The sequence below is a fragment of the Squalius cephalus genome (assembly GCF_949319135.1).
Source record: "Squalius cephalus genome assembly, chromosome: 13".
Classification (NCBI taxonomy): Eukaryota; Metazoa; Chordata; class Actinopteri; order Cypriniformes; family Leuciscidae; genus Squalius; species Squalius cephalus.
This window is the reverse complement of record NC_137134.1, coordinates 9,218,404-9,239,272: the sequence shown is the minus strand read 5'-3', so window position 1 is coordinate 9,239,272 and position 20,869 is coordinate 9,218,404. Positions and strand designations below refer to the sequence as shown.

General features: G+C 35.2%; 1 protein-coding gene across 3 annotated transcripts in view; it reads right to left on the bottom strand.

Annotated features, from left to right (window-relative positions):
* rnf123 (ring finger protein 123) overlaps positions 1–20,869 on the bottom strand; it is a 148,193-nt gene that overhangs the window by 67,255 nt on the left and 60,069 nt on the right. For all 3 annotated transcript variants that reach the window (XM_079889891.1, XM_079889892.1, XM_079889893.1), the window contains exons 34-35: positions 18,312–18,387; positions 14,994–15,078 (exon numbers count right to left, since the gene is read on the bottom strand). In XM_079889891.1, coding sequence (XP_079746017.1) covers positions 14,994–15,078; positions 18,312–18,387 — 161 coding nt within the window. The remainder of the gene's footprint in view (positions 1–14,993; positions 15,079–18,311; positions 18,388–20,869) is intronic.

Below are 20,869 nucleotides of genomic sequence, written 5' to 3'. Positions count from 1 at the left end.
ATTCTAAAAAGAAGAAAAAAACAATGTTTTCAAAGTAAAAAGAAAAAATAGGTTGCTATGGCAACCGGTAGGTTACTGGTGTTGAGCCTCTAACTATCTCAAAGTAGCAAGTATTGAGTCAGACATCAAAGGCTTGACATCAGGAGTGCAGTAACTTCACCATCATATTAGGTGTGTGCACTGATTCAGGTTCACTGTTCATTCTGGATAGTTTTGATGCCTTTCACATTATTTGTACTTGAAGTCATACAGAAATGTTACAATTACAATGGTGTTGTTTACACTAAATTCCGCCACACACGGTATAGACAGCTTCATTGATTATGATGGGAGAGATGGCCTAGTTTAAATGTGTCATTTTGGTGATCAAAGATGAGTTTTAAGGGATGAAACTGTTGACTACAGTGAGATTTTAATTCTTACCGTGTTCGACGCAGTTTTCAAGATTGATCTTTACTGTAGAGACAATTCATCACTCCAGTCTTCAGTGTCACATGATCCTTCAGAAACCACTCTATAGAACTAATTACTAAATGCTGTAGTACTTTAGCCATTTTGTCAAAATAAAAGTCCTAATATCCATGAAGGCAGAACACAAGCAGGGCGTGAGTTGGAAGGGTCGATGTGACTGCAGATGTCTCCAGTCACACAATCATCGGCACAGAAGTCAAGTGTTTGCGACAGCGGGAAGAATCAATGGTGATGAATTGTCACTAGAGTAAAGATCAATCTTGAAAACTGCATTGAACACGGTGAGAATTAAAATCCCCCTGCGGTCAACAGTTTCATCCCTTAAAACTCATCTTTGATCACCAAAATGACATATTAAACGGTTTTCCTTGGATTTTTTTTTTTTTTGTCATGCCTTAAAATAGCGTGAATATAACTCTTCACCTGTGCCTCATTTAGTATACGTGGTTCTATGAATATGCAAATGAGCCCCGCCTCCACTCACTCAGCTCAGAGATCCACTCGTTGACGATCACGCATTGATCTGACTGGTTACAAGGTCGTTTGTGGCGTCAGAAAAACTAATGATTTCAAAGCGTGTTTTTGAGACTGTCTTTGGTTCACTGCAGTTTTAAGGAGAAAATACTCAGCAATGGTGTCGACTTATGAATTTACACATGGTTTGTCTTAAAGCATATTAAAAACACCACATAGACATATAAACAACATTAAAAGCTTGATTTTCACCACAGGGGGACTTAACAACTGTGGTGGTCAAGAATCATGATATGAACAAAGCACTGTGACCAAAGCCCCCAACTAAACCATCAAAGATACTTTTATGACTTGTTGACCGACCAAAAGTGTCATATAAAACTACAATATATACCCCATAAATAGTGTTCATTCATTAATAAAATAGTGTAAATATTCAGGATTTATTAACAAAAAAACATTAAATAGCATTATGCATGACAGGCCGATTAGCGATGCAAAACTGAACACGATTTTTAGCATCTTGTCTGAAATTAAGCGCGATATGCGAGTCCGTTTGAAATGTAATCAGTCCTCAATGATTAGATTGAAAACATCAACATTAAAAGCTTTTCAGATGAATCAGCCAACTTCTGAGCTCTGTGCTGTCAAACTGATGGGATTGTTTTAAAACAAAGCTGAAAGCGGCTTTGAATTATGTATGCTTTCGAGGAATTCATTCGATCTTCTGAAAGCAGGAATATTAGGACTAACTTTGTGTTATCACTCCAATTCTGAAATAAAGTGAGTAGCTCAGCAGGCTATTGGCACCATATGCAATACATTTTTACTTTTTGTAGCTGAGGCGAGAATGTATTAGAAGTTAGCATGCAAATATTTTGCATGACAACAGTATTTTAACTAAATTTATCAGTAAAAATTAAGCTAATACGCATTTTTGTCAAAAAAAAAAAAAAAAAACCCATGTCATTCATAAGTAAACAGCACAAATTAATCCGAAGGTGGCTGTTCAAAAGTACTGTAGTTGTACCATGGTACTCAGATGAAAATACTACAGTATTGAACCTTTATCATACTCATTAACATGGTATTTGGATGAAAAAAACACGCATTACCAAGGTGCATGACAGAAAAAACATGGTATAACTATGGTAGTATTATAAAAGCATGGTAGTGCCATATATGTAAAAAACAAAACATATATATAATTGTACTACATGTTGAAAAATAACATGGTATAATCACTGTATATGTTCAAAAAACATGAATTTATCATGGTGCATCCCAAAAACATGGAATGATACCATGTTACCATATCCAAAAGCATGGTATTCTCTCTGTACTCAAGTCTAAAAAAGATAGTATTACCATGTTACCATGCCAAAAAAAAAAAAAAAAAATGGTTTCACCATTCAAGTGTAAAAAGAACATATTAATACCGCAGTACATATTGTTAGTGAGATTCATTAGACAGGGAGAACAATCCACAGCGCCTGAATCGGTGGTCAGGAGGTTATCAGCACGTCCTGCTCAGGGTGTTGAAAAGACAACGAGGGTGAAATGTTCCCCTCCTCCTCATAGTCCATTTCTTCCCCGAAAGCTGCTAAAGCCAATTACACTGTGTCACAATCTAATTAGTACAGCACTGCAAGCTGTATCTGATGCCTTTTAGCCAACAATAATGGAGGGAAATTATCTAAATTGATTTTTTTTCTTCCACAAGAGATTGGGGAGGCGTATGTGCGCGTTATCAGAACGAATGTCTCGCACTGGCGCTGAACCTCACTGTTGTTTTACACCAGTCAAACTCTGCAGTTCTCCAAGAGAACCTTTACAATTGAGCTTTAATGCATGTTCACCTAAAGATAAAAATGTGATAATCATTTACTCATGTTGTTTTAAGCCTGCATTTCCTAATTATTTAGCAAAAGTTAGCCAAACGGCTAGTAAAAAAAAGTTTACAACTGCTTTTACCAAGTGGGTTTTAATATTATTGTTGGCCTTTTTGACACTTTTTTAATAGTAAAGTAGAAGAGGATGGAAAATGATGATTAGAACGCTGTCTACCCAAGCGAACGTATAGTAGCATGTTTGCTAATCGCTAGGCCACACCTCTCGGTTTTAAACCCAAAGTATACTTCACACATTGCATCACCAGAATAGTACAGAATAACAGTACTTTGTACATGCAGGCCGCACATGCGCACTGAATTGTTTTGCACTAATCAGCTGTTCCACAAGGTGGTAAAACTGGCCTAGCGTGGTGTTTCACAATCAGTGGCGGCTCCAGAGATTTTCTGTTGCAGGTGCTATGGGGATGCTCAACACTTAAGAGAAGGTGCTTTGAATTTTGGGGCGTTTTATTATGGAGGTCGCATTGGAGTGGACCACCATAATGAAACGCCATCATGAACAACACCATAATGAAAGTATACACATGCGTACATGCCCGCATTAACTGTACTCGTTCTGCGACTATAAGTAGTATATATATATATATACTGTATATATATGTAAAAGTATTAAACGCAAGGGATATAAACAGGGACGCAACTACCCAGAGGGGTATGCAGCAACAATTTTGGCAATCATCAATCTGGTGCACTTTGAGAGTTAAAAATTGAAAGCTCCAACCCATATTCAGTGTGCAAATTAAACAAAGAAAAATTCAAACCTCTTTTAGTTACAGTGTCAGTCTACATTACACTACTACATAATAATAGTTATAATATTAATCCCATCCCATGATAGTAATAGCCATATATTGTAAAACAAATGCACTGAAAAATAAAGGAAACTTCCATAATTAATTTTGTACTAATTTCTATACTTTAAAAAAATTCTATACTATAAAAGAACCAATGGGCCGCTGATCTAAGTGTTTCATGGGGTGTCAGAAAAAAAAAAAAAACTAACGCTGACTTTTTTTAACCAATGCATTACACCGGCACTAACCCATGCGCCGCCAATTAAGCAAAACAAAACGAATGGGCCGCCGATGTACGAGTTTTATGGGCCGTTAAGACAAAAAAAAAAAAAAAAAATGTATGAGATGTATCGGCCCAAAAAGCACGTCGGCCCACCGGGAATCTCCCGGTAGTCCCGAACTCCCGATGGCCAGTAGCCTACATGCCTGGACGTCACACTTTAAATCCTACCTGTTGCCTTTCACCATCCACTTATTTACAGTAGCTGCTGTCGCATCAATTGACATGCCATCTCCTTTTCCCTCTTTCTTTTTCTATTTTTAGTCCCGACAGCTTTTTTGCTTTGTCGACGAAAACTCATTCTACGTTACTCATTCCTGCTCGCTCAGCGCTCACGGCGACCGCGCCTGCGCCCGCCCGCGCGCGTCCGCTCACGATTTTGAAATTATTATTTAATTCCTATTTTTAACAACATGAAAAAGACTATTCAAACATGACATTAAAATATAAATATAAAAAAAATTACAGACATTTCTTGGGGGTGCTTGGCAGGTGCTATGGCTATTATAGGGGGAGCTACAGCACCACCTAGCTCCCCCCTGGCGCCGCCACTGTTCACAATAGAAAACGAAACTAAAAAGATGGACCAACAATAACAAAATATCGGACACTGCAACAACAAGAGACGCCCACATTGACAAGCGCTTGAGTGAAGGGGTTATGAGATAGGTGCAACTTTAGTTCAGAAGAATACAAAGACATTTTTATCCGTCATAATTTCTGGAGAAAAATAGCGCAGATTCTGGAAGTATATCATATCAAATGAAGTATAGGCGTTTGAAAAGTTCGACTGCACGCATTCGCTAGTGAACGCGTAAAAAAAAAAACTAAGTATACTTTGAAATGACGTTCATTATTATTATTATTTTTTTAATCATTAATCATATTACATTGGTTCCTTTTAACAAGGAAATATAAAGGCTAGTGGTTAGGCTAACTTAAAAATGGCTAAAGTATGTTCAAATCAAATATCGGTATATCACGATTCTACTTCCTCACAGTATTGTATTAATACTGTAGCTGTATCAATCGCCCCTTTCACACATACAGTCTTTACCGGTATATTACCGGTAACAGATCATGTGTTAGCAGGACCATTTCAGATATACCAGTAAACTGGTTCCAGCAATCTTCCAGTAAGGGACGTTGTAACATTACCAGTAAATTACCGGTATATGCGCTGTGTGAACGCGGAATGAAGTTTACCGGTATTTTGCACTGGTGTACGAGGTCAGAACGCGCTGACGTAAGAAGTGATGTGGGCCAATCAGAAGCCGTTGAAAGAGCAACGGCTCTGGGCCATTCATAAAATTATGACGTAGATGACGCGTTTACTCACCACCGCTTACAAACGTCTTCAAATTGGAGTGATACCGAAACTAAAGCGCTTCTCCTCATGCTGTGTTTAAAGATCACTTCCGATGGCTGACCTCACAGAATTTACCGGTAGAGTCATTCTGGCAATGTTACGGTAATTTACCGGGATTGGTGTGTGAAAGTCTATGTCGATCGTTTCAATCATGGTCGGAAATCATATTGTAATGTATTGTATAGCGGTTGAATCCTGATTAATGATGCACCAAAATATAATTTTTTTACCGAAGCACAGAATCTGGAAACTTACTGTAATTTAGCCGACAACCGAAAGACAGTATTACACTGCATTCCAGACATCAATCTGTAAGAATTTTTTTTAAATATGTAATTTTGGTGATCAAAGATGAGTTTTAAGGGATGAAACTATTGACTACAGGGGGATTTTTAATTCTTACCGTGTTCGACGCAGTTTTCAATATTGATCTTTACTGTAGTGACAATTCAGAAGCGCTAACTGATCTGGCCGAATGTTGTTGTTTTATTCAGGGGAAATATAGTTTGCCGTAATTTCTTTGACATGTGCATTGCCTTCTGTACAATGTATAACACTTTGTGAATTAAGATCGATATAGCCATTTGTTTAATTAGCTTCTAAAAACAGCAACAATGCTATGCAAGGAACTAAACCACTAGCGTCGTCCACTTTTTGGCTTTGTCTTTATGTAGCACCAGCTGCAGAGAAGAACATGTCTGACACTTTAGCTAATGGAAGTTGACGCCAGCGTTAATGCTGCTTTGCTTTGTCCTCTCTTAGCTTTTGTCAGTGGGCTAAAGGAGAAATGGGCTAATTAAAATGTGGCAAACTGACACACTTTTGGCTCTGCTTCATCGAGCCTTGCATATGAATGAGCCGCTAACGAACGCGAGAGTGTCAAAACAAACACAGTCGCCACACAAAGGCTAAACTAGATGAAATGATGCTAATGATGCTAATGCCTCTTTATCTGCCATGTGCTTTATTTTCAGGCAGCATATTAGCATCAGTGCATTGCTATTTCATTTTAACACTAGCTCGGTTAATGCTGCAGAACTTTACGCTAACAAACATGTACCAGGTTTTCTGGGATAAAATGCCAAGTTAATACCATGCTAATACCATGGAGTTGTGGATATATCATGGTAATATCATGATTTTCTTGGGCTTTCATGGATGCACAATGGTATATAAACATGTTAATCATTCAATCATTTTTTTTTTTTTCCACTGCACTCCTTTTCCATTGTATTTCATTGCAACGTCTTTACCTCAATGTCTCACGTTCATAACATCTACTTTTTCTTTTTCTTAATATCCTTAAAGATGTTATATTTGTTGTTTTTAGTTAGAAAACACAAGGGCAAAGGGTTAAGCGAACTTAGAAATTGGCAAAAAAATTTATTCCTCACATTATTGCATCACTATTTCAGGTAGGCACATTTGAATCAATACTTTTGTGAATTGATTCAATCACGATCAAATTTGTGACATGTTTACCTGTTGTAGCGTATCTACGTCGTATATACAAAATAGACACTAATAGAGACAAAACTTGTCATTGGGAAGCATTAATTATTATAAAAATGCTACTTTTGAAAACATGCAAAAACGTGGATGGACCCTTGCATGGTATTTTCTGAAGAAAATGACTTGCCAGTGTTAAAGTTGCCACCAAAAACACAATTTACCATGATTTTTATCATTGTATCATTTTACTTTATCATCGTAAGTGTACCATGGTGCAGCCACAGAACTTTTTAAAAAGGGTAGCGGTTTAACCTATGTTGAAGAACTTCCATTGACCTCCACCTTTGGACAATACTGCAGCAGTCCATCACCATTATGCTAGTTGGAGGTGGACAGGTTATTAGAAAAAGGTCTTAATGGACCTTTGGGGGAAATTTATCCCAAAGACCAAGGTCGAAACCAAGGTAACACTCCTTACCCTTTAACTTAAGTACCCTGGGATGCTTTATGACCTCAAGTGAGACGTTTTTAAGTGACCTCTGAAGGACAGGATACAATGAGCTACTCATTAGAGCAATTATTTTCTATTATCGTGATAGAAATGTCATTGTCTACCATAATTGTCAGCACCATAAGCAGAACTGGAGAGCAACATCAAACCCCACAGAAAGTCAATTTTAAGTGCTTTTGTCCATACAATGAAACTCAATGGGCTCCAAAAATTGGACCCCACTGACTTTCAGGAAGTCAATTTTAAGTCCTTTCGTCCATACAATGAAAGTCAATTCAATTCCATTGACTTTCATTGTATGGACAAAAGACATTTTTCAAAATACCTTCTTTTGTGTTCGACAGAAGAAAATAAGTCATACAGGTTTTGAAGGGGTTTGTTTGTTGGTGTGGCTCAATGTGGTTCCTTCACGCTACACTAAAAGATGAGGGATGCTGGACCAACCGTACCCGAGGAACTTGGCAGAGGTCCCACAAAGCTCTTTGGTTCCTGTGGAAAATTACAGGCGGTCTGGAGGAGATGACATGAGATTTGAAGAACTAATTGGACATGAATTAGGGATCCCAGTAGCTGAGAGAACTGACCTCATAGTAAAGGCTCATATTGAGAGCGTCAAGACCGAGCTGTGCCAAACCTGGCACTATTATACACGAGATCTATCATGCATTTCCCATACAGCTGCTTAAATTCAATTAGTCATGCACTTAATGGTCACTCCATTATGTAATCAAAACTGATGTAAAACTGAGAGTGTCTAGCAGACAAATCACAACCAAAACACAAAACGGTGGTCATTGTTAAATATATGACTGGAATATTTAATCTATTTATCCAAATAGATCTGGTGCCATCCACACCCATGCAACACTGGATATGATTCACTGCTGTAAATGCAAACGAATAGCAGCTTCAGATAATATGGAGTCAGTGTAACACTGATTATTCATCACAACAATATATCATAATAGATATAACAAAAAGGCTCTAAACTCTGCATGGATGAACCACAGTTCAAGCGTTAAACACACTTGATGGAGAAAAAAGTTGTTTTCATTATCGTTACATTTTGATTATTTAAACAAATATATATTATAAAATGTTTATTCAGGTTATTACATTCTGATTATTATGAAATGTATATGATGATTACTACTTTCTAATTATTATAAACTGCTTATTCTTACAAAATGTTTGTTCTGATTGTTATTCTGATTATTATTGCATTCTAGCTATTCTGAAATATATCATGATTACTACATTCTAATTATAAAATGTGTATTATCATCATTAGTAACTAATTTGAATTATTTCAAAAAAAATATTTTCCTAAGTATAACATTCTGATTATTATTAAATGTTTATTCTGATTATTATTATTATTATTACATTCTGATTATGAAATGTGTATTATGATTACTACAGTCTAATTATATATTTATAATATGTTTCTTTTGATTATTATTACATTGTTTTATTATAGTATTACTATATTCTTATAAATGTTTATTTGTTTTATAAAATGCTTATTCTGATTACATTCTAATCATTATAAAATGTTTATTCTGATTATTGTATTTTGATAATTACAAAATAACGTCTGATTATTATAAAATTTTGACTATTATAAAAGGTTTATTCTGATTATTATTAAATTGCAATTATTATAAAATGTTTCTTCTGATTAATATTACATTTTAATTATTTATTTTAATTATTACATTATGATAATTATAAAATGTTTTTATGATTATTAAATTCTGATTATTATTAAATGTGTATTTCGATTATTGCATTTTCATTATTATAAAATGCTACTTCTGATTATTATTAAATTCTGACTAATATAAAATGTTTACTTTGATTATTAAATTCTGAATATTCTTGAATATATATTCTGATCATTATTACATGTATCTTTTTAAACTCTTGTCATTTTTTTAATCAATTAAATTAATTCGCCTTTGTATAAAAGCAACATGCAACACAAGGCAGTGTGCGACAGTAACTGTATTATGTTTATGAAACATGTTATCATATCAACATCTGAAAAGTGAAACAACCAGTAAAAATAACTGAGGTTGTTTCATGAGGCAATAAAAAACATTGTGAATTGAACATTTTAAATGCTAATGCAACTTAATCAGAGAACTCTAGATGAAATAAACGACATAATGTTTAATCAGGGACCAGTAACCGTAAGTCATTCCGAATGGTTGCTTTTAATTTCAAGCTTGATTTTCTATGCTTGGAATCAAATTTGTGAAAAAAATAAAAATAAATAAAAAATAAATACAAGTTGCTCACTTGCATATCAAAACATGCATGGCATGCATACAAATGAGGTAAATGAGCTCAGTTCACATTTTTCAGTTGGAAATTTCAATAGTACCGACAAACCATGACAACCTCCCCACAACTCAAGCAAGCGTCTGGAGGAAATCAGGAAGAGGGAAGAGGGAAGGTGCCAGGTGTCACACCAATTATTTTCTCATTAGCGAATTTGTGCCGGATATAATATGCCAAATTTAGCAGCAGTTCAGTTAGTTCCCCATTCACCGTGTGATGAAAGCAGAGGTGTTTCAGAGACAATTTACAGGGTCGAATAAGAGGATCTTCTGTGGGGATGAGAATCGGAAAGAACTTAACGATTCTGATTTCACTTAACCATCCTTAATTTCAATAACACAATTAACTGGTCCAAAGTGAAGAATATTTGCTAATAAAGAATAATTGACTTAAATATACCAATCAACAATTTCAGTTAAATGTTGTTTTTTCCAATTAATTCATTAGAAATGAAAGGCAGTTCAATGAACACACTCATTAGATTCATTAGTTTCGAGTCATTAGATTGATTCAAACCGAGTCTTGTTGACTGATTCATTAATACACTGTTTCCAAACCTAGTTTTCCTGCATAAATCACACTGAAAGAAAAGTTGCTTGGCCATAAGAGCATCCTCTCACTGTCATAATGCAATATCTCCGAACATATGATATCCACGAACAAACTTGGTTATTGAGGCTTTCAAGTCAGAACAAACCATTAGTGATTCAAGAACGAGAAAAATGAAAGCGTATAGAGACATGCTGCACGCTTCGAAACGCTCACGGAAAAAGCTTGTTTTTCGCCTTGGCTTTTACTTGAGGTGTTGCGGTTACAGCAAGTTTGGAAAGGTCATCTTCTCAAGACACAATCTCTCGTGATTCACTTGTAAACACAAGTGACCTGACACACTCGGCGTCTGCTTCCAGTGTGTGTACAGGGTTAGTGTGACCTTATAAGACCTTCTACAACAAGTACAAGAAGACTGGTGACATTCAAAGAGAAAGGTCAGGTCTTATCAGAGCACGTGGAGAGAGAAGACCATCTCGAGAAGATAAGAGAACACCACAGCTCGGCGGAGAGAAGCATTCTGGGTAATTGGTATAGTGTGGGCAACAGTGCAACAGCACAAAGCCGACCCTCACTGTAAAAAAAAAATATATATTTTGTAAGTACAATCAACTTGGATGTTTAAGTAATTTCAACTTAAATTACATTAAACTGACTTTAAAAATTGAGTTGAATCTTGTATAACAAAAAAAAAGTTGAAAACGGCTTTTTTTGGTGAGTTAAAGCAATGTAAAAAACATGTGTTGCCATAACTTATTGATCATTTAATTTTTTACAAGATCTGTTAAGTATAGCTTTACATAATTCACTCTCAGGTAAAATTAAGGTACATTTATGCATATTTTTTCCCCCTTTAGCATTAGACCCGCTCATTAGGGTCCGCTTCAGAGGAATTAATCAATAAATAAATGTGCAATTTAATGTGTCCATAGAAGTATTTAAATTATGAGAAATGCATTTATGTAAAAATAAAAAATTAAATACGTTACATACAAATGTAATTTTCAAAAACTAAATTGAAAATATGAAGACAATTAAATATATCATGAAATACTAAGAAAAAAAACATATTGAAAGAAAAAATAAAGCAAGAAATGTATTTATGTACGATAAATTATGGCTAGAAATTAGGACAAACCATGTATTTACATATTTACTTTCGTCAGTTATATCCCTCTGTATAAAATAGTAATGATGGATTAGACATACTAATCATGTGTATGTTAATGTATTTGTCTACATGAAAGTGTATTATGTATTTGCTGAAAACAAAACAAAATACATGTAAAACAAAAAAAAAACAAAAAAAAAAAAAACATCAAAAACAAGACAAAACAAAGCAAAGAAAAAAAACTAAACAAAACAACAAAAACAAAACAAACTACAAAAACAAAAAATAAACAACATCAAAAACAAAACAAAACAAAGCAAAGAAAAAAAACTAAACAAAACAACAAAAACAAAACAAACTACAAAAACAAAAAATAAAACAACATCAAAAACAAAACGACAAAACAAAAAATGTAAAAAGCAAAGCAAAAACAAAAATGCAGCAAATTTAAATGTATCACTGATTTTAACATTTAAAGTTGATGCAGAAAAAGAGTATGTCCTTGTTATTTGCACTGTATATTGCATTGGGTTCAAATATTATGAGCAATTCAATACAACAAATGTCTCGTGAGCAAAGTCTTCCTTGACCAATAAACATAATCGTTAAATCTAATTGTTCATCTCATAAGACACTGCACTATATAAAGAATAATGAACAAGAGTAACAGCACTCAAACCAGCCATAATGCAACAGTGATTTCAAAGCAAGAAGTCAGTGCCCATATGGGTAACACTTTACAATAAAGTCTCATTTGTTAACAGTAGTTAATGCATTAACTAACATGAACTAACAACGTTCATGTTCGTTCACAACAATACAACTTTTGATTTTAAAAAATGCATTAGTAAATGTTCAGATCAACATTAACAAAGATGTAAACATGTTAACAAATAAAACCCTGTTGTAAAGTGTTACTATAATATAGTGAAGTGTTACTGGATGCAGTTCTTCTTTTATTGTTGGAAACCATTTCAAATGTGTCTGATATCTGTCCGTCCACACTACATTTCTCTTGTTATCTCTAAAGCATTGATTCATTCTGGATTCATGCACATAAAACGAATGTTTCAACAGAGCCCTTGTCTCTGAAGCCTGTGAAATGTTAAACATCTGCTCACCGAGACATCAAGTCTTGCATGATAGAGAGCCGTCTATCAGGCTTTTCCAGGAATCAGATCTCAGAACGATTCATTATTCCTCCAGAGATCCGTTTCCAATCTCATTTGTGTGTCGAGGAAGTTCAAAGCATCCGGGGAACATCACTGATCACAGGTTTGGAAAGTTCAAGAGTGATGTCCAGTGCCCATATCTATAGACAGCTTCATCAGATTTCAGCAACATGCAGGAATATCCTTTTAACTCTTTCCCCGCCAGTGCTTTTGGAAAAAGTTAGCAGCATTTTTTATCATTTTCACACACAAAAAAAAATCATGGCCCCCAGAACATTTTGTTGTATGAATATCTGAACATACAATATAAAAAAGAAAGAACAAAGCCTTGACATTGACAAAAAATCAACACTGAATGTGGGTAAGTAAAAAAAAAAAGCAACTTTCAAGCGAAAACCTGAGAAAATCGAGTTTTTGTGAAAGACTACATTCAGATCTGATTCAAAACACAGATGGATTAGATCGAGTCCATCAACACCCCTAAAGCTTCACAGTCCTAGAGCTCGTCCTGGGTCCACATTACATTCAGTAACATTAGGCAGATTTGTTTACTATGATGTTTACTGTTGATGATCGCGTTATTTTACATATGCATCTGTTTTCATATGTTATCGCTTGTTTCTGCTTCTTCTTGGCCTGTGTTTTGATCAGGAGATTCAGTACTCGTTCAGAAGATGTGTGATAGCGCCCCCTACAGTATACCAGTGAAAACACGGAAAGCCGTAAAATTCAGTCAATGGCGGGGAAAGAGTTAATATCCTCAAAAGCATCATTCAAGGCCAGTCATGGTCCTTGTTTTCCATCATGTTCCTTTAGGGGATCCGTACTTGTGCTCACCATGGCTGCATTTATTTGATCAAAAGTATAGTAAAATCATTAATATTGTGAAATGTCTTCTATTGTAATATATTGTAAAGTTTAATTTATGTGATCAAAGCTGAATTTTCAGCATCATTACTCACTTACATCATTCAGTGTCACATGATCCTTCAGAAATCCCTCTAATATGATGATTTGATGCTCAAGAAACATTTATGATTATTATCAATGTTGAATAACGTTGTGCTTAATATTTTTGTTGAATCAGTGATCTTTTTTTTTAGGATTCTTTGATAAATACAAGTTTTAAAAGAACAGCATTTATTTGAAATTGAAATCTTTTGTAACATTATAAATGTCTATACGGTCACTTCTGATCAATCCAATGCATCCTTGGTGCATAAAATGAATGAATGAATGAGGCATTTATATGAATAAATGAATGAATGAATGAATTAATGAATGAGGTATTTATATGAATGAATGAATGAATAAATAAATGAATGAGGCATTTATATGAATGAATGAATGAATGAATGAATAAACGAATGAATGAATGAATGAGGCATATATATATGAATGAATTAATGAATGAATGAATTAATGAATGAATTAATGAATGAGGCATTTATATGAATGGATTAATGAATTAATGAATGAATTAATGAATGAGGTATTTATATGAATTAATGAATGAATGAATAAACGAATAAATGAATGAGGCATTTATATGAATGAATGAATGAATTAATGAATGAGGCATTTATATGAATGAATGAATTAATTAATTAATTAATTAATTAACGAATGAGGCATTTATATGAATTAATTAATGAATGAATGAATGAATGAATGAATGAGGCATTTATATGAATGAATGAATGAATGAATGAATGAATGAATGAATGAATGAATGAATGAATGAATGAATGAATGAATGAAGCTTCAATGAGTCCAGCTTCAATGATAGAAGTATTAGACAGTATGGTAGTGTGTATTCTGATCGTAAATCTATAAAAATGACTTGTCATATATATATATATATATATATACATACATACATACATACATATATATATATACACAAGCACGCACGCACGCACGCACACAATTACTTGTCAAAAAATACAACAGAAAGAACAAAATTGCCATAAACCTTCAGCCTATAGTGAAAACATTTCAAACGCCAGGACTACAAAAAAACGATATCCAGCTTTAAAAAACAAATCCTAAGAGCGAGAGCAATGATGAACCAGAGACCCGTTTGTCCTTCCTCTGGTCTCTCAGAAGTCTCATTTCTGTCAACAGGAGCTCGTTATTAGATTTCACCTCCCCACAGGACAGGTTCTGTCCCGAATCATGTTGCTCTGACCCACAGACACACAACAGGGACACGGTGGGTGTCAGACTTCCCTCAGGCAACAGCACATGCAATTAACTGTCCAACTCAGACCCATGCCAAGACACACACACACATTTCCTCACAGCAAATGTGCTCTTTGAACAGGAAAACGGCTCTTGAACCAGAAACACAAGTCATGGAGTCCCACAGACCAAATCCAGACAGAAACAAATAAAACAGACGCTTGGTTTGTGTAAAGCTACAATGCAGGACTGGACCATATATTACCTTAATGCATTTTTTTAAGTCTACATCAGTAAGTATGCCCATAAATATGGAAACCCCATAATATAAACAGAAAAATTAAGCAAAACAAAGCCATAAACTCACCCGTGTTTATCGGAGTCGACCAGAATGCGCACTAATATCCCTGTCACAGCCACTAGGATGGGGTAGTGATCAACACTCTCCAGGCCTACACAGAAAATAACACATGGTTTTAAGAGTGGCTCAGGTTATATATTGTATAACAAAAACTGGTCTGGTTCTGGATGCTGATTGGTCAGCAATCTAAGGGTGCTAAAATACATAATATATGTGTATTAAGCATCATAATCAGCCCAACACAGCAACACTGACTCAACCAAAGGCATGAGTTTAGGACAGGATTGTCTGTTCGACTGACCGATGAAAGAAGGGAAGAGCGTTCGGGAATTTTGTTTGAACAATTCCCTTTGGTTTATTTGAACTTCACTCTCAAATAATATTGATATATTTAATTTTGTATTTGTTTTTATAAACATAAAATGTAATGTTGACTGTTTATCTTTCTTTAACACACAACCATTGTCGTTTAAACTCAACTACAGACTGTAATAAATATGTAAATATATGTACATATGAAACATCACTTTAATATATGTACTGCATTAATATGCAGTAAACACACACACACTACATGTATTTGAATTTAAAACATGGTTTCATTAAAAAAAGTTATTTATTGTAATTACCCTGGTTAAATTATAAACAAGAAAATGGTGTCTAGCAAAAGTGTGTTCACAAGTTTATAGCTGTCATGGAGCAGCAATATTTATTGAAAAAGACACTTTAATGCTTCAGTATATGTTCACTGCTCGGTAAAAAAAAAAAAAAGAAAGAAATAAAAGTTCTTGTTTGGATTTAAATAGACAAAAGCTTAAGAGTTTTTGATTGGATCATTATTGCAGTGATTATTATGTTTCTAGCATGTTATATGTTTGGCAACAGTTCTTCTAACCCTATTGATGGAGTGTGTAGCTTTTCATTTCTTTAACAACCATGTATGAAGACACATCATGGCCATATTACAGGATGACAATGTCAAGATTCATCAGGCTCAAACTGTGAAAGAATGAAGAATCATTTCCTCACATGAATCTTCTCCTCTGAGTCCAGAGCTTAAATTCATTGAAAGTATTGACAATTACAATACAAGATCTTGACCAAACATTAATGGAAATATATGTTGAGATGTTATTTCCATCAATATGGTCATGATGTGTCTTCATAAATGGTGTTTTAAGAAATGAAAAGTTATTATGCAGGGAAAAGTATTAGGGTTAGAAGAACTGTTAACCAAACATATAACATGAAACTAATAATCTAATGATCCAATCACAGACACGACTCTTAAGCATTTGCCCATTTAAATCCAACAGCGACTTTTTTTGGCCGGCCAGTGTGTACATACATATACACTCACCTAAAGGATTATTAGGAACACCATACTAATACTGTGTTTGACCCCCTTTCGCCTTCAGAACTGCCTTAATTCTACGTGGCTTTGATTCAACAAGGTGCTGAAAGCATTCTTTAGAAATGTTGACCCATATTGATAGGATAGCATCTTGCAGTTGATGGAGATTTGTGGGATGCACATCCAGGGCACGAAGCTCCCGTTCCACCACATCCCAAAGATGCTCTATTGGGTTGAGATCTGGTGACTGTGGGGGCCATTTTAGTACAGTGAACTCATTGTCATGTTCAAGAAACTAATTTGAAATGATTCGAGCTTTGTGACATGGTGCATTATCCTGCTGGAAGTAGCCATCTGAGGATGGGTACATGGTGGTCATAAAGGGATGGACATGGTCAGAAACAATGCTCAGGTAGGCCGTGGCATTTAAACGATGCCCAATTGGCACTAAGGGGCCTAAAGTGTGCCAAGAAAACATCCCCCACACCATTACACCACCACCACCAGCCTGCACAGTGGTAACAAGGCATGATGGATCCATGTTCTCATTCTGTTTACGCCAAATTCTGACTCTACCATCTGAATGTCTCAACAGAAATCGAGACTTCGACTGACCAATTTTGGTGAGCTCATGCAAATTGTAGCCTCTTTTTCCTATTTGTAGTGGAGATGAGTGGTACCCGGTGGGGTCTTCTGCTGTTGTAGCCCATCCGCCTCAAGGTTGTGCGTGTTGTGGCTTCACAAATGCTTTGCTGCATACCTCCGTTGTAACGAGTGGTTATTTCAGTCAAAGTTGCTCTTCTATCAGCTTGAATCAGTCGGCCCATTCTCCTTTGACCTCTAGCATCAACAAGGCATTTTCGCCCACAGGACTGCTGCATACTGGATGTTTTTCCCTTTTCACACCATTCTTTGTAAACACTAGAAATGGTTGTGCGTGAAAATCCCAGTAACTGAGCAGATTGTGAAATACTCAGACCAGCCCGTCTGGCACCAACAACCATGCCACGCTCAAAATTGCTTAAATCACCTTTCTTTCCCATTCTGACATTCAGTTTGGAGTTCAGGAGATTGTCTTGACCAGGACCACACCCCTAAATGCATTGAAGCAACTGCCATGTGATTGGTTGATTAGATAATTGCATTAATGAGAAATTGAACAGGTGTTCCTAATAATCCTTTAGGTGAGTATATATATATATATATATATATATATATATATATATACTCATGTGAAAAAGAAAGGAAACCCTTTAGAATTATATGGTTTTACGTATCAGAACATAATAAAAATAATCTGGACCAGATGAATAAACTAAATCTATTAAAGCCACTAAACAGCACTTAGTAGGCTAGTAGGTCACTGAATCCGATGCGTCAAAATGTGCCATCTAATAACAACTTTAGAATGCACTGAAAGCCACACTTCTCTGTTTAAGTTCAGGTAACAACATGACCCGACCTCATTAATCATAAATGTAACGTTCTTCAGTGTCAAGGCTGAAAACTCTCCTGATGATGGTTTATTTTTATGAATTGGATTATGTTTTCATACAAACTCGCCGTGTAATCTCTTGACCTATTCGTCTAATATCATTCCCTGAGCGTGCAATGCTGACTTTACAAACTTCTGAAGGGTTTCAGAGGTGAAGTCAAGAACGTCGCAAAAAACGCTTATCAAATTACTTTTTATTTGTTCTGGGACTTGAAACAAGCTGCTATAAAAGGGACAAGTGAAAAGTTGACTGTTAGATTACACCAAACCATATTTCGGCTCACAGGGGACACGATCAAGGGCGGACCGAAATACCTGAGAGGTTTAAATTCAGCTCAGCACAATAAGCGTTTCAGAAATATAATTGCATTCAAGTGCATCCTCAAGTACGTACTAAAACATGTAGCTCATGTTCAATGCTTCTATTTGCATTAATGTAGGATTATTTATTACGTAAGAAGGAAAGTAGAGTTACCTGGGAGACGCAAGTTGACCACCCTGTCAAACAGGTTTCTTTCAGCCGTAACTCGGTTTAACACCTGGTTCAGGAGCTGCAGACAAAAAGTAAAATAAAAATGTTGTCAAAACAAAATGTAGCACATAATAAAAAAAACAGAGATAAGAAATTTCTCCTAATTAAAGAAACAGTTCATCCAAAAAATAAGATACAAAACAAAATGAAACAACACAACACAAAATGAAAAATAAAACATAAAACAAGATGAAACAACACAAAGAAAAACAAAGTGAAGCAAAGCAAAACCAAGATGAAACGACAGGAAACAAAAGGCAGAACAAAACAGAAAAAAATTGAAAACAGCACAACATTAATTAACACAAAGCAAGATGAAACAACAAAACAAAAAAACAAAAAAAAAACAAAAATGAAAACACAACAAAATGAAGCAAAGCAAAATAAACAAAACAAGATGAAATAAAACAAAACGAAGCAAAGTAAAACAAAAACACAAAACAAGATGAAACACCACAAAACAAAAACAGCACAACATAAATCAACACAAAACAAGATTAAACAACAGAAAAAAACACAAAACAAAATGAAACAAAATGAAGCAAAGCAAACACAAAACAAAATGAAACGACACAAAACACAAAACAAAATGAAACACAACAAAATTAAGCAAAGCAAACACAAAACAAGATGAAACAACACAAAACAAAAACACAAAACAAAATGAAACACAACAAAATTAAGCAAAGCAAACACAAAATAAGATGAAACACAAAACAAAATGAGACAACACACACACAAAAAAAAACATTCTTCTTCCTAAAAAAGCAAGAAATATCACAATATACGTATATCGCCTTTCTTATAGAATGTATCGCAATATATAGTGTCGTAGACCCTGTTATACTGATACGCAACATCAGATTCTTGATGCACAGCCCTACACAAGATGAAACATCACAAAACATTAGACCCCACTGAATTTGACTGTATGAACTTTCTTCAGAATATCTTACTTTGTGTTTGCAGAAGAAATCAAACCAATACAGGTTTGGGTGAACTATTCCTTTAACATCAACAGATTTCACCTGATCCAGTTTCAGTGAGCAAACCAAACACATCTGGTCGTAAATCAAAGTGACTGCAATAATTATTCCCTTCGCTTCTTTAGCACACCTCATGGGCTCAACATCCTGCGGCCAAGAATTGAATTCAGAGGAACCCAGCTGTCAGGTGCCGATTATTGACGTTTACTACAGCACTGAGGGTCTCAAACTGGGGTACGAAACAGTTGCTGAGTTCTTCCGTTCATTTAATTCTCTCCGAACTCTCTTTGATACAAAAACAACCCTGTGTGAGTTCTTGTTTTTAATGTTGATCATATATTATACGAGCAAGAATAATGCAATGTTTCCCAAATATCCACACGATTGCAAATGTGACACTGATTTTATACAACAGTTCAACAAAAGAAAGGGTAATATAAAGTGCTGTTCATTTTAAACAGTATTTTTTGCTCAATTTTGCAATGAAATAAAAGTTCCACAGCAGAACTGAATCGCGAGAGTCAATGTTCAATGACTCATTCATAAATACAGCCACTTGATGACTCCCTCATACCGCCACCTAGAGGTGGTTTTAATGTAATATTTAAAAGTGATGTTTACCATCATTTCATATTTATCAACTGAACTTTTTTTATTTTATTTTTATTTTATTAAGGTATTTATAAAGGTAAAAAATGCACTGGAAAAAAATAGACTTAAGGGGGCAAATTTGTTCCTTAAAGGGATAGTTCGGCCAAAAATGATATTTAACCCATGATTTACTCACCCTCAAGCCGTTCGAGATGCATATGTCAATCTTTTTTCAGACAAACACATTTTCAGTTATTTTAGAAAATGTCTTAGATCTTTCAGTGGTTATAATGTCAAGTTATGGGGTCCACTCCTTCAAGTCCCAAAATGTGCATGCATCCTTCACAAAAGTAATCCATCCGGCTCCAGGGGGATAAACGAAGGCCTTCTGAGGGTAATCCGTGCGGTTTTGTCATAAAAATATACATATTTAAAACTTTATAAATGAAAATATCTTGCTTCCAGCAACGGTCGACGCGCGTTCACGGGAGATGGATGCCGGCGTATGACGTAGGACGTAGCGCTTGATTTAGCTGTACTTCGTTCTACGTCACAACGCCTCTTACACTACGTCCTACGTCATACGCCGACATCCATCTGAAGCAAGATATTTTCATTTATAAAGTTTTAAATATGTATATTTTTATGACAAAACCACACGGATTACCCTCAGAAGGCCTTCGTTTATCCCCCTGGAGCCGGATGGATTACTTTTGTGAAGGATGCATGCACATTTTGGGACTTGAAGGAGGTGGACCCCATAACTTGACATTATAACCACTGAAAGATCTAAGACAATTTCTAAAATAACTGAAAATGTGTTCGTCGGAAAAATGATTGACATATGCATCTCGAACGGCTTGAGGGTGAGTAAATCATGGGTTTAATATCATTTTTGGCCGAACTATCCCTTTAATGGGAAAG